The 15,369-nt window shown below is 33.9% G+C and overlaps 1 protein-coding gene across 2 annotated transcripts; it reads left to right on the top strand.

Moving 5' to 3' along the window:
* The first annotated feature begins 1,712 nt into the window (after window positions 1-1,712).
* On the top strand, window positions 1,713-11,546 carry LOC126726573 (putative ALA-interacting subunit 2). 2 transcript variants are annotated; one of them, XM_050431848.1, is made up of 9 exons: window positions 1,713-1,846; window positions 2,585-2,674; window positions 4,272-4,333; window positions 4,429-4,503; window positions 4,592-4,708; window positions 8,359-8,429; window positions 9,113-9,410; window positions 10,280-10,569; window positions 11,223-11,546. In XM_050431848.1, the coding sequence occupies exons 2-9, from the start codon at window positions 2,608-2,610 to the stop codon at window positions 11,233-11,235; spliced, it is 993 nt and encodes a 330-aa protein (XP_050287805.1). In that variant the 5' UTR covers window positions 1,713-1,846; window positions 2,585-2,607; the 3' UTR covers window positions 11,236-11,546. The 2 variants fall into 2 exon arrangements, with proteins under 2 accessions (XP_050287805.1, XP_050287806.1); XM_050431849.1 differs by having other exon boundaries at window positions 2,595-2,674.
* Window positions 11,547-15,369: the final 3,823 nt, after the last annotated feature.

The raw sequence follows: 15,369 nt of genomic DNA on the forward strand, positions 1-15,369 counted from the left end.
TTTTTCTATATCATTCATAGTTTAGCACATAAAGTAACGAGTGGAAATAACATTATTGCCCCCAAAAGAAAGATAAAAAATGTTAAATCCGCGGATTATTTTTCAAAATTACAAACTAAATTTAGCGAGTAATTATTGATTAATAAAAACATAACATTGTGAACGGACCGTCAACGGGGGCTTGGCTTATCTGGGTATGGTTTGTTTGCTTTGTCTAACATGCTCAGGTTTGATTCTCGCTACCAACAGGAGTCCGTTAGTGGGCATCACATCCCTAAGTGTGTGTGCTCTGCCCTGAGGTTTAATAGGATTTTTTTTTTTAAATAACTATAAAATCCAAACTATTTTATTAGTTAGCCAAGGTTTGAAACTATTTTGGTATCTAACAATTCGAGCACGTTAGGGTCGATTTTGGGTTTGTGCCAGTGGCTGAGCCAGCAGCTGAGCTGGAGGAATTGTCCATATAGGCTTGGAAATCGAGTCTAATAGAATCAGTTTTCGTCATAGAAATCGAGTCCACTAGACTCGGTTTTCATTCGTGGAAATCGAGTCCTATGGACTCGATTTAGTAACGCAGAAACAGAGATCAAAACGCGATGAACAAGAAGAAAGAAGCAAGCAAAACCAGGCGCCGATTACCAAACCCAGCAAGAAGCAATGATGCAACGATGCAAAAACCCAGCAACCTAGCAAAAACCCAGTAGAAGAAAGAAGCAACCCAGCAATCGTGTGGTTTCTCGCCATCGCTCCAGTGGAAGAAAGAAGCAACGATGCAAAAACCCAGGTGCCGATTACCAAACCTAGGTGGTTTCTCGCCGATTACCAAACTTAGGCGATGGAAATCTGATCGGACACACGGTTTCTCGCCGCCGCTCCAGTGGAGGAGAAGAACACGTTGGAGAGTGGGTTTGATTTTTTTGTTTTGGATTTGATTTGTTCATGGGTTTTTGGGGCTTGGAAGTGGAGTGGGATGGCATTTGGAGAGAAAGGAAAGGAAGATAGAAAAAAAATCCATGTTTTGGCTGAACTGAAATTGAGTTCAGAGGGCTTAGTTTCCATTAAACAAAACCGAGTCTTTTGAGCTCGATTTTCATGGAGGAAAAGCGAGTCCTTCTGCTCGATTTCCAGCCTACGTGGACAGTGTATCCAGCTCAGCTGCTGCGCAATGAGAAATTGAGTGCAATATACTCGATTTATACACCAAAATCGACTCCTTTGGACTCGATTTGTTAGATACCAAAATAGTTTCAAACCTTAGCTAACTAATAAAATAGTTTGGATTTTATAGTTATTTAAAAAAAAAATCCGGGTTTAATATAACTATAAACACCCCCATTTTAGTTTCTCAAAAAAAAAAAAAAAAAACATTGTGAACGGACCAATAAATGTCTCTCTCTCTTGTATCAAATGTCTTTCATATATGGGTTCTAGTAAAATTTCTGATGATAGAATAATAGGAATTTAAAGTTTAATTCTCGTTTATACAAAAAATTAATTGGAGATGACATTATCTCTTAAAAAAAAAAGAAAAAAAGAAAAAGGTCTTTCAATGATGTGGGCGGACCAATAAATCATAAATGTCATTTATATCATATTTCTGTGTGCGGCAAGTCTCCTCTGAAAAGGAAAGAATATATAGCAAGGGAAGAATATAATAAGTTTTACCAAAAAAAAAAAAAAAAAAATATATATATATATATATATATAATAAGTTTCAAGTATCCAAAAATTCCATCACACCAAGCAATCTCTCCCCTCATTCCTCTTCTTCAACATCTTCGCCTCTCCTCTCCTCTCCTCTGGAATTCAATCCATCACCTTCCCATTTCTGCTCAAAATCTATCAGGTACTCTTCTCTCCTCTTGCTCACAAAACGTGCATACTCGAACCAACTATTTTCTTCACCTTCTTTCATTATGCATGTATGTTACTTAGGACAAGTTGAACAGAAAAATAACGTTAACGGTTTCTGAATGTTACAATGTACGTACTACATTTGGGGTTTGCCTATCCAATCCTATCTTTGCTTGACAACCTTAAAATCTTCAATATTTATAGGGAATGTTTTGGGTAGTTTCAAAATAGAACCTTGATTTGTTTTTTTTAATAAAAGAATTGTACCAGTTTGCACAATCAACTGGATTTAACTCCTTGTTTTGTATGCTAAAACCTTAATGATATGCCCCACTTGGTTATCCAAACAATTCTAAAGGAAATTAATTTATTCTGGAACTGAGGCAGAGTATGGCATTCTGATTTCTTCCAAAAAAATAGGAATTTGAGCATAAATTTTTGAAATTTGAAATCGGATCACGGTCACGAGTTTTTTACTCCTTTTTGTTGTGTGGAATAACCTATCTTACTGAATTGAACCCATATTTTGTATCTTGAATATACAACCCTGAGGTTGAAGCATTGTTTTCCCAGCAATCTTTGGTGTTTAGTTTGAGGCCGACTTTGCGATAACTCGTACGTGGAAAAAGAAAATTTTTTTCTTTATGGTGCAATGTGTGGGAAAGTTTCATTTCTGGGGCAGTTTTTGTATTGTTTTTGGAACTTATATGGGCTGACTTCAAAAGATTAGTTCTGTGCAGTGGCATTGCTGAAATGGAGCATGGGACTAGATCAGATCAACCTAGTTGTCCTACTCGAATGTCTTTATGGAGAAAAGAAGGCAATTGTCTCTGTTTTTGTTGTTTACTACTCATTCATGACAGTTATTTTCATGGGAAGATTAATTTAAGGATTTCTCTCTGTGTTTGTGTCTTTACTTTTATTGATTCTCTTGTAGAGATTGTTGAAATAAGTTGAGCTGAGTATTCATGTGCACTTGTTACAACTAATTGAAGAATTGCACTAGTTATACTTTTAGTCAATGGACTTTTGATATCTTAATTGTCTTAGTCATATAACTAGGAGAGGATTTTCTGCTGGTTTTAACCATTGTGGGGAAGAATGGGTACCATGTATTAGATTATTAACTGAAAAGACAAAAAATTGATTCATACTTGATAAAACTTTAGGAAGTTTTAGACATGTGAGGGGTTAATGCTAGAAAAAGTGTCTGATTCCCACGTTATGTGCGTGATTGCATATACCTTATTATCTATTTTGCTACCATTTTTTATTATCCCCCAATGATTGTTATATTTGACTGAAATTATTGCAATGGGATTGTATTTATATTTTACTTATGTTCCTTAAAGAAGACTGGTTGTCATTACAGTATCCCCTGCCAACTTTTTATTCTAGACAGTTCAGCTGGTAGGAGGTGCCTTAGAAGGGGAAATTACAAGAAGCAGATTCTTAAGGGTGTTGAGCTTTCTAAACTAGTGTAGAGATTAAGATAATTGTTTAATTTCCATACATCTGGTTTTAGATGTCTTTATGTCTTTTACTTCAGATCATGCTCATTTGAATTATCTTTGTTGGTTATAATTATGGATAAGTGATTAAATTCTCAATTTCCTAATAACATAAGCTTTTGGGACAATTGGTAATTTAACATGGTATCAGAGTAGAAGATCCTGAGTTTGATCATTGTTTTCACTTTACCTTCTGTTTAAAATGTTAGTATGGCTCTCCACATGCTTATAACAAACCAATATTCTGCCTTGTTTCTAATTGTTGGGTTTAATAGTGCATAGCCAAGAATGTTAATTACCCCATCTTGAATTTTATGGCATAATTTTCTCTCTCTCTCTATCTCTCTCTCGGTCTCTCTCTCTCTCTCTCTCTCTCTCTCTCTCTCATATAGGAATTTACTTGACTACATGCAAAAATGAAAGCCATCTATCTGAACGTTGCTTGGAAGGATGCCACATCACTTCTTTCTCAGATAGATACTGATTTCTCCAGTATGTTAAGAGGAACTAATGTTGTCCAGATGCACTGTATTCCCATTTTTGTGATTGAGCTTCGAGTTATTAGAAGAATTATAAAGGTTAATAATATGGAATCAAATGTATCCACCATTAGTTGAGCCTTTTTTTCTTCTCTCTTATTTATTGGTCAATCTTGCAACTTGGAGATTATCTTCCCAGAAAATTCCCATTGGCATGATATCAACTGTCTTTCTATCCATTCTAGATGAGTGAGTTTGGTCCCTAGGCGAGGGGGAGATTAGAATTAGTGACCTTCACTGCATAAGCCATAATCACCCACTGATTGTACTATTCTTTGGGGATATGTCAACTTTTTTTAATAAACATATTTGTATTTAACTAAATCAAGGTTAATGTATAATAGATTTTAGTATGGTGCTTTTGCAGCTATTAATAAGTTTACACAGCAGAATCTTCCGGCTTGTAAACCTGTACTAACACCAGCATGGGTAATTTCTCAAGGCTGCTATTTATATCTGAATCTTCCAATAGCAACCATTCATTATTATGTGTCTACTTTGTGGTTTTGACTATTCCTCTGCAGGTCATTTTGACATTTCTATTGATCGGTACTATTTTCATTCCTATTGGCCTTGTTTCTCTTCATGCATCGCGAAGTGTAAGTACTCTCTATTTCCCTTCAAAGGCGCACGCTTCTATCGAGCACAGATTTGTGAATGATTATCTATATGATATATGATTTATAGGTTGTTGAAATTGTGGACCGATATGATATTGATTGTGTACCAGAACAATTTAAAAGCAATAAGCTGGGATATATTAAAGATAGCTCATATCCGAAAAATTGTTCTCGCACATTAAAGGTAATGTTTTTCCTTTTTTGGTGTTACCCCATTCAATGACAATTCCTGATTTATGTGCTTCCTTTTCAAAATTCATTCTTCAATTTTGACAAATATTTTTCCTTTAATTAATGTACATGCCATCTTAGGTTTAGCTGAGCACAATTTACTATCCTAAATCTCCTGACAATTCCTAGCATCTTGCAAATGAAAATGTTGATATTATAATCAAGTAGTTTGGGTTGAGAACTTGGGGTAGTTCAGTTCCCAAAGGAAGAAAAAGAAGAAGCAGCAGTTAGGAAAGTTTAAATGGGTAAAGTGATGTGCTCCTTGCTGTCCTAGAGCTTAAATTACTGTCATATAGTAGTAGAATAGCCGGTAGCTAGACTCCTATAAATGATCAAATCTAGGGAGAGATATTCTTCAAAAGAAATTTCTTGTGTGCTCTTAGTATAGATTTAGGAGTCCAACTAGTTTATATTATTTTTTCTCTTCTAAAGTGTTAATAATAGTTCTGCATAAAATTTTGACTGTCTATATCATTTGTTTTATGGAATTTCAGTCTCTTACATGTAAAGAGCACTTGATCTTTTTCTGAAGGAGGTAACAAATGGAGTCCTAGATTTGTCATCACCTTCATCATATTGACTGCCAGCTAGTGTAGGTGATCAGGAAATATTAGTTTTATTTGAACAATACAAAGTATAAAATTCATCTGCTTTAGTAATATCGCTTGTTTTAAGCACATTATCAAAATGATCAGCACTTGATTTATCAACTACTGCTGAGGTCGATCCATGTACATATTAGTGAGTAAACCTGGTAGGTTGTCTTCTTTAGAAGTCTCTATCTACAAAGGCTATTGCTTTAAATATAAAGTTGCAATAGGGCATTAGATGGCTTAAAGATCTTTTTAGCTGCTTCCTTGTTATGTTGAGTCTCAGGTGAATGCAAACAATCACACAACATTTCATGTAAGCAATTAGTGGGCCAACCAATCCACAAGCTTATGAGCTTCTAGTTTTAATAAAATAATTTTAGTTTTTTTCCCCCTCTTTCCTGATTTAAGTTTCTTTGAAAGACATTGGTTAAGTCTCAAATTTGTCTGCCAATCTACCATATTCTTTGTTAATTTGTTGCTTTCCCCCACCCTCTACCCAGAAGGCCTTCTAATTTTGAGCTAAATTGATGGCATAGATGGACTTTTCTAGATCAGTTTCTGACTTACTATGGTGAAACAAACTCATGCTTACAGAAGCCTTTACTGAAGTTTTATAACTGCACCTTTTTTTAGTCCTCTTATTTTTCAGGTTTTATAATATAAATTCTCTAATAGCTCTGTGTACCATTCAATCTCTCTCTCTCTCTCTCTCTAGTTGATAACAAAACTTTTTATGATATTTAGGTGTGACGCATGATGTTAGGGATTTTAATTTTTTCTTTATTCGATAAGTAGTAAATTTTATTGATGAGGAAACTGATACATCAAGTTTCAGGGGGTATACTAGATGAATAACACATTTAGGTTCTAAGATTACAATGATCCATATAATCTAATAAATTATAGAAAGGATACGCTCCTACTGCCATCATCCACTTGGACAAAGTTTGGAAAATGCATGTTCACTTCTAAGATAGATGCTTACATCCTTCAAAAATCCTAGCATTTCTTTCATGCCATATGCACCACATCAAGTAGTGTGGAATAACCTTCCATATTGCATTGTTTCTATGTCTTCACAATCTACCTTTCCTACAAGCTAGTAAATCTACGACATCCATAGGCATTGCCCAATGAACTCCAAATACCCAAAAACCATATCCCATATTTCTCTAGCAAAAAGCAATGCAAAAGCAAATGAGTCACTGTCTCCTCATCTTGCTTACACATACAACACCAACTAACCAAAATGATATTTCTCTTCCTCAGATTTTCTGCTGTTAAAATTCTCCCCACGGATGCAGTCTAAATAAAGAAGGAAACTCTTGAAGGAACCTTAGGCTTCCAACTACTTCTCCATGGGAACTTCACAGCTCCACTAGGGGCTAAAGCTCTATGGTAAGAACTCACCTCAAAACCCTTCTGACTAGCCAGCTTCCAACACATTTTATCCTCTCCTAGACCTCACACTAAAACTGACTATATCAATTCCAAGAAGGTCAAGATAGACTCCTGCTCCCAATCTGGCACCATTCTAGTAAAATTAAATGCCCAATATCCCGGTTCATTACTAAAATGCACGTAGCCTGCGACTGAAGCCTCCTTATTCCTTGCTATACAAAATAACTCATGGAAAGATTCCTTTAAACGAGAGTTATCATACCATACATCTCCCCAAAATCTAATTCTTGTCCCATCTCCTACTTCCAAAGTTATAAAACGTGAGAAACTTTCCTATCCCCATTTTATATATTTCCAAAGTCTCACCCCATAAGGCCCATTCATAGCAGTGGTACATCGTCCAAGCTCCCACCATAGAAACATACTTACTATCCATCACCTCCTCCATACAGCCTCTCTCTCTTCCTCCCCAAAACACCACAACCACTTCCCAAATAATGCTTGTTTGAACAACTTTAAGTTCTTTACAGCCAGCCCCCCAATTTGAAGGAATATGTTGGAAGGTTGGAAAGGGTACTCTTGATCAAAGTAATTCTTCCTCATGTAGACAAATATAACCGCTTCCATTCCACCAGTCTTCTTTCCATTTTCTACAAATCAGTGTTCCAAATGGAACTCACTTTTAATATGGCTCCTAAAGGAAGACACAAATATTTCATCGGTAACACACATGTTTTTCATCCCAAGATTTTTGCCAAGGCATCTATATTTTGTACCAACCTCAACTGGTGCCATCTCTGATTTTCCCAGGTTCATATTCAAGCCTGAAATAGCTTCAAACCATGTAAGAATATAACCTAAATGCCCAATCTAATTAGGGTTAGCATCAGAAAAAAGTAGGCTATCATGAGCAAAAAGCAAATGGGATATCATTAGATCATGATTGTCTGCATTGCCTACCGTAAAACCTGACAAGAAACCACCCTCAATCCTCATGGATTTTTTTTTTTTTTTTTTGGGGGGGGTGGGGGGATTTAATATAGAACATGCAAAGTAAATGGAATTAAAGAGAAATAAGAAGTTGAAAGAGAAGAAAAACAGAAATCCTTGCAATTATGCCTTTGGTAGGCCAAATACTAAAAACAATTGTACCCTTTTTCCATGCCTGCATCAAGTTGGTGCTGTCTCTTTAGTGCATTAATGTCATTGGCTAGGTTGGTAGCCATTGAGCCCATCGCCTGGTTTTTGGGGTTTGTCATGGTAATTTTGTGCCCATTTTTCTGGGGAATTCTAGTGTTGTTTGGCCCTTGAAGAACTGATGCATGCTGGATATGGCACTCTGGATCTTCAAAGTTCACAATCCTTGATGAATGGCAATTAATTATTTTTGTTACTTATCAAAAAAAAAAATATTTTTGTTGCTTAAAATGCAAATGCATCAGTTGATGTTTCCCTACATGATTCCCCACATGTGAAGTTAATCATATACATGTTGAAAATTTGTAGAAATAGTGGACCTTTTTTGCTCCTTGGAGTTAGGTCATTGTTCTTCACATTCTTTTCTGCGTTTTCTATTTCCTTTATTTTGCGTTTTTAACTTTTGGTGCAGGTGAACAGATATATGAAAGCTCCAATTTACATCTACTATCAGCTTGATAACTACTATCAAAACCACCGAAGGTGAGTGTTCTTTAGTTTTAATTTCTGATATAGTGAAAGGCACAATCTTTACTGTTTATTTCCTCTGCTTCTATAATTATTTATTTCTCTTGTTATCTTTTAATTGTTTCTATTATTATTATAAATCCTGTTTATCTATGCATAAAATCTGGCTCTTTTTTATGGGCTTCTTGGTGATAATTGTATAGTTCTATGGATTCATCTATGGAATTGTGGTGGAATTTTTTTGCTATTATCTAGATTTTATGGCTTCAGATCTACAGTATCACCTTGTGGCCTCCTTTGGTTCCATGTGGTTCAATAGAATTATTTTTAAATGTAAAAAAAAGGGGGAAAGAAAAGAAAAGAAACAGCCTTTAAAGTTTTGTACTGTTCTAGATATATCTGTATGTTATATATAGAATTTCTGGAACTTAAATGTAAAGTATTCATTGACAGTTAAAAAGTTTAAGAGCCTTGATGATAAAATCAAAATTTGAATTTTAACTTGATTAGATGGAAAATTTAATCATTTCTCGATTGTTAGATTTGAGAAATATTTTTTTATGCCTAAATTCTTTAGAAGAATTGTGGGGTTTTTTTTTTTTTTTTTTTGGGTCAGGCCAAATGATTTGAACATTTTGTACTACTTGTAATCTCTACTGTGTGCTTCCACTTAGTGACAATTCCCAAAACTTTTCCAGGTATGTCAAAAGTAGAAGTGATCAGCAACTCTTGCATGGATTAGGGTCCAATAAAACGAGTCTCTGTAAACCTGAACAGTCCAACAATGGTCTTCCAATTGTCCCATGTGGTTTGGTAGCATGGAGTTTGTTTAATGATACCTATAAATTTATTCGTGGGAAATCAGAATTGAATGTTAACAGGAAGAACATAGCATGGAAGAGTGACCGTGATCATAAATTTGGGAAGCATGTTTATCCCTTCAATTTCCAGAATGGGACCTTGATTGGGGGTGGAAAGCTAAATTCAAGTGTTCCTGTGAGTATTACCAGTGTGCAACAATTCATTTTTCTTTGTTTGTATTCCTTTATTCTTGAATATGAGGCTACTGAATTATAACTTGCAACAGCTTTACAACCATCCCTCTCCAGTACTTGTGCAGTTTTTTTTTCCCTGTATAGTTTGCAGCCCTACACAAAGCATGTGTCCAAATTTAGTTGGTAACTGACAATATAATATGGAATATAATAAAACTTTGGTTTTTAATGCCATGATTCTGCTATGTGGTATCACATGCTGACCGTTTGTCACTTGGCTTATGGTGGGTTTCTTTTTCCCCAAAATTCACTATTAAAATTATTAAGATAATTTGTTCTAGCATCAATTCTTTTACCGAAAGTTCTAAGAAATTAAAAAAACTATTATGATTGAAACTTATGAAAAGTATTAAATAATTGATAATACCTTCACTTTGTTGCACAAAAATGAGTTGCACCATAGTAGGACTAGTTGAAAGGGGTTTGTACAGTGGTTGTTCTCTTTCCTTTTCTATCTAGTGTCAGATGAATGCTGCACTGAGTAAATGTTAACATCGATGACATGATGAGATTGATTGTTGTGTCCTCTGATTAGGGAAATTCTGTTTTGGATTTACAAGCTGGGAATTTTGGGAGAATTAATAGGGGCCCCTAGTCCCAAATCAATTTCAGTACCTGCCTTATATGGATATGATATGTTGGAAAAGTTATTGCTTTTTTTGGTCATCTTCTTGGTGTCTCTATTCCCCTTGTTCTGCACCATCTCTCTCTCTCTCTCTCTAATATTGGCTAAAATATGAGTTCTTATAATGTTATCTGGCCTTACCTTTTTCTTTTGTATTGATTGGTGGGGCGCTTCACCATAATTAGCTAAGTGATCAAGAAGATCTTATTGTATGGATGCGCACAGCTGCTCTCCCTAGCTTCCGGAAGTTGTATGGTAGAATTGAAGAAAATTTGCATGCAAATGATGTTATAGTAGTCAACCTAATGAACAACTACAACACTTATAGTTTTGGCGGGAAAAAGAAGCTCGTTCTTTCAACATCAAGCTGGTTGGGAGGAAAGAATGACTTCCCCGGGTTTGCCTACATTTTTGTTGGTTCTTATTGTATAGTCATCGCCATTATCTTCATGTTACTTCATGTGAAATATTCAAGGTAATATTTTTTGGATACCCATCATAACTTGTTGCTTTCTCTGCATATTTATCCTCTGCTATATCTAAATATATACATAATTTTTGTCATGTCTCTGCAACATCTAAATATAAAGGCCTTCTAACTGGGTCTAACTTGAATTCTTTCTCATCTTTGACTTACTTATGCTAGCCATGATTTGTTAGTCCTGTTATTCATCACCAATCCAAATCTTTTGCTCCCCCCTCCCCATCCTGCCTCTCTCTCTCTCTCTCCCCCACACACACAAACAGAGCCATCTGAAAAGATCTCTAACAGGCTAACATGTTTTCATTAGTGGTCGATTTTTTGAAATCACTTTGGAGTATGAATATCTACTACTTTATCATATAGACACCTAAGCTTTGTCTTATGGTGTGTAATTTGTATAAACTAAAATAGTGTCTTGGTAAATTTAACTGGTATTTCTTGACGTCCTTGCTGATTTTTTTTATTAAATAAGTGGCATCGTTGCTGATATTTGTGTGTAAAGAAAAAATTGTTGGAAGTTTGAGTTTATGTAGGAATAGTTCACATATCGACTGGCCATTTAGGCATATTAATGATTTTATTCTTTATTGCAACCGGAACACACACGTTGGATATAATTAAGTGAAGTCTCATTGACGTTGTAGGTTCCAGGTGTAAAGAATTAAAGACACAGAGAGCATTATTTGATTTTAAAAGAAGACACTTTACAATTGGAGTTTGTTGAAAACATGGTAGTGGGGTTCGAAGGCGTCCCCGGTTTCACAAGATTCCTATTCTTCCCATTGTTACTATAATTTTTTTTAAAAATTATTTATTGAGTGAGGATTGATCATCGTTGGAGGATGACCTTGAACATTATACGTTTTGCAGTTTTTGATACACCATATTGGAAGCTGAAAGTGTAAACAGTGTACTGATTGTTTAAATAGACATTTGTTTAATCCGAAGGGAGGTAAAAATTACATAAAGTTGTATTTGCAAGAATAGTATAATTATGCAGAAAAAACTGGTAACTTGTGTGCTTTCCCACTCCCAACATAAAGTTTTCATTTTTTGTTTGTTTGGCAAGTTTTAAGTACTCAATTGAGAAAATTCAACTGTATTAAAATTCTGATTTGCGTGTAATGTATTGTAAAATGAGAACAAGAAAGAAAGGATTTTTTAATCTCAGAAAATCCGTGTAAAGAGCTAGCCTCCAATTTAAACTTGTCTGTCACGACTTGAATTTAAAAAGAGAAAGAAAGGAGTATCACACTATGGCTTCATTAATGTGTTACTATGATTCTATGAATAATTACTTGAAGAGAAATGCTACAGACACAAAATATTTTGAAATATTTTTACAAACTGCTGATATGATTTTAGCATTTTTCAAATAGTTATTGTAAGTAAAAATGTAATGTTAGTGATTGGTCCATATTAGAATTAGTAAGAATTTGCCATATCAACGGTTTGCAAAACTGTTGTAAAATAGTTTGTCTATAGTATTACTCTTACTTGAATAGGTGATGAGAAAGTCCAGATCTAGAGATAACTTTTGTACAACAATTTTTATCACAATTTTGATATGATCGACTATAAGAGATAGAGACTATAAGAGATAGAGAGAAAATAATAGATTAATGTAGAAGTGATTATCTATGGCTCATATTCGACTATTTCAACAAGTTATGGCAAATAACACGAGGGAGAAGCAACGTGTTGGATTATACTGGAGAGCATGGATTGGTTGCAGGTTGGTCGGCTGATCCACCCATAATTGCTTGGTTGGTTTCTTAATTATAATGCCACCTTCCCATTAGTACGTGGCACACCTGTTTCTATTCAATTCGTTTGCGTTCTTTTCACACACACACACACCTCGTAAGCACGTTTGTCACGCTGTTTATGATAGTAATTTGATATTGAAAGAGTTTTGATTCTTTCACGTTCATTATTTAACAATATTCAGTGTTAAAATATAAATATTTTTAAAATACGGACATTTCTGTATTAATCTTGAATGCGTGTGAAATGGTAGATGTAAGAACATCATATCAGGTTGTGCAATTTTTTTTTCTTTTTTCTATTTTAGCGTAAGAATTTATATGTTCTATTTTATATACTCATTTTTTAAAATACCCACACGTGTCTTATCGGATTATCTATTTTACACTACATTTGATTTTTTTTTTTAATTGTTTATCTTTCTTCATGTATAGCAACTATTATTGACTCCCTTCCTTTATCTTGGAATACATAAAGAAATAATAAAAAAACTAAATACAAAATGAATATTATTAATGTAAACGTACATGATTATTGTAGCAAACTTGTAAATTAATTTATACAATTATACACTTACTGATGTGAGTCATTTTAAAACAAAAATATATAAATTTTACATTTTTTTTTTTTTTTTTTGGTGTTATACATGCATTAATGTGAGTACTAACGTGAGTAAGTGAAAGAATATTTAATCAAGCCAAAAGTGCCAAATGATGTTCCACACTTTATTGGATGCTCCTCTCTTTATCAACATATCAAAAATCTAAATCCAAATTAGTCTAATTAAATTTTAAACTCATTATGCATGTCCACAATCTTTCAATGATCTCGAGACCCATTGGTTCGCATGTGTTCCTCCACGGGACTTGACTTGAGGATATGGGTCTTCCACTTATGACTTGGCAGCAGCTCTTATTAAAGGATCAAACTTTCCGACGCTAGTGCATGGGTCAAAGGTTCAAAAGTGAAAGCATTTTTGTTAATTTTCTAACTGCAATAATAACAACGCGGAAAGCTCAAGAACTCCAATTAATTAAGTTTATTTTTCATGCTTTACAAAAAGCAAAGACGGAAAAAAAAGAAGAAGTCAATTACAGTTCTATAAAGTTTATCATAAATAAAGAGGGCGGCTGTCCCCCAACAACTCTTTTTTTATTTATTTATTTAAATAAAACATTTTTATAAACGAATATATTTGGATTCTGCATTATTTCTAATAAAAAGAAAAAAAAAACAAATGGATCTTATAAACAAGATATATCTTTATAAGATCTATAAATATATACAATAAGTCTTAGAAAAAAAATATCATATTCAGTATATAAAACTCTCTCTCTCTCTATATATATATATTTTACATAAGATAATTTATGTTGTATTAATTTTTTCTTGTTTGATTGTATTTACACTCTTTTACATCGTGTTCATGTTCTTTCAATGCATAAAATATAGACATTATGTGGATTATTTAGCATGAATCAAATACTTTTTATTTGGTTCTAATGGTAATGAATGAAAAACAAATACAATCATTTCAAACAATGACATAACAATCTGTCACACTAGCATTATTCTTATTATATCCTTAAACCATATGTTGATTTGCCAAGACACATTTAAATTTTAGAAAATATAGAAGATAATGCAAGTTTTACTACTTAATATTTACAAACTAAAGTGATAATATTTGTAATTAATAGATTTTAAGAATACAACGTATGTATGTCCAACATACTTTTTTGTAATTGATTACGTATCGTTTTATAAAATTTATAATACCAGACTCTTAAAGTTCAAACTTTTTTTTAACTAATTCTTAAAGTTCAGACATTTGTTCACGTGTAACAACTTATATCATTAATTGATCCAAAGTTGTGGACAACCTTCTAACTTCAAAGCCCTTTCCTTCTTCTTTCCTCATTTCGCACTCATCCAACTTTAAGCCCTTATATAATCCTAGCTTACCTCAAGACTCTATCTCCAATCCAATCCTGGCTCTCCCCAAAACCCATTGACAAATTTGACAGTCTTCATCTACCGCAACACACAGCCAAAACAACTCCACAAAATTCCATTTTCTAAAGCTTTTTCTTTCAGGGATGGTGAAGGAGAGATACGTGCAAAACTGGGGTGCAGATGCAGTTGCGCCAGCCCCTCTCATATCTCACAAGAAATGTTCGAATTCTCCTAAACTAGAGCCAATTATTGAAGAGGGGTCTGAAAACTTTGAGGTTATGCAAAAGGAAGCGTACTTGGTTCTTCCTTTGCTTCTGCCTGTGGTTTTGTTCCTTTTCTTACATAGTGAAGAGGCTTGACATGGTGCATTAGTTTAATAATATAGCATGAGAGGAATTATGAGAAAGTTTTGGCTGTAGTTTGAGGTCCGGAAATGAAGAGAAAAATCAAATGTCTCCGGGGGAGTATTTATATATTTGAACATTGTTGTTATGTGAGGTTGAGTGCTTTAATTCTAAAAATTAGCCTAATTTTATTATTATTTTTTTTATTTTTATAATCTAAATTCTATATCATTTGATTATTAATTTATGAATTGAATATTGTTGTCCCCTCTCTCTCTCTCTCTCTCTCTCTCTCAAGAGGCAAGAGGATTACGGATTACTCTCATAATTATGTTTGATATTAATAATGGATGACATGGGCCTTTAAAGTTTAAACTCTGTATGGAAATTTCAGAAAATGAACCAGCTTAAGCATTCCAAGTTTTAGGGTGGGCAGGAATCATGGGCAATAAGTTAATAGATATAAGACATTTTATGTTGTCTTGCTGGGACAAACTTTGAATATAAACTATACGATATTACTTTTTTTTTTTTTTTTTTTGAGGGGGACTATACGATATTACTTGACTGTGCATGGATGCTAAATGAAAACCAAATTATGAAAGAAAAATTATTCATTACTCAAGCTTGAGCATAACGATGCGCTCTTCAATTTCAATTTACATATATGGTAGATCTCACTATAAATTTAATTAATAGGATTCATTATTATGTAAAGAGGAAG

Source organism: Quercus robur, chromosome 5, assembly GCF_932294415.1.
Source record: "Quercus robur chromosome 5, dhQueRobu3.1, whole genome shotgun sequence".
Lineage (NCBI taxonomy): Eukaryota > Viridiplantae > Streptophyta > Magnoliopsida > Fagales > Fagaceae > Quercus > Quercus robur.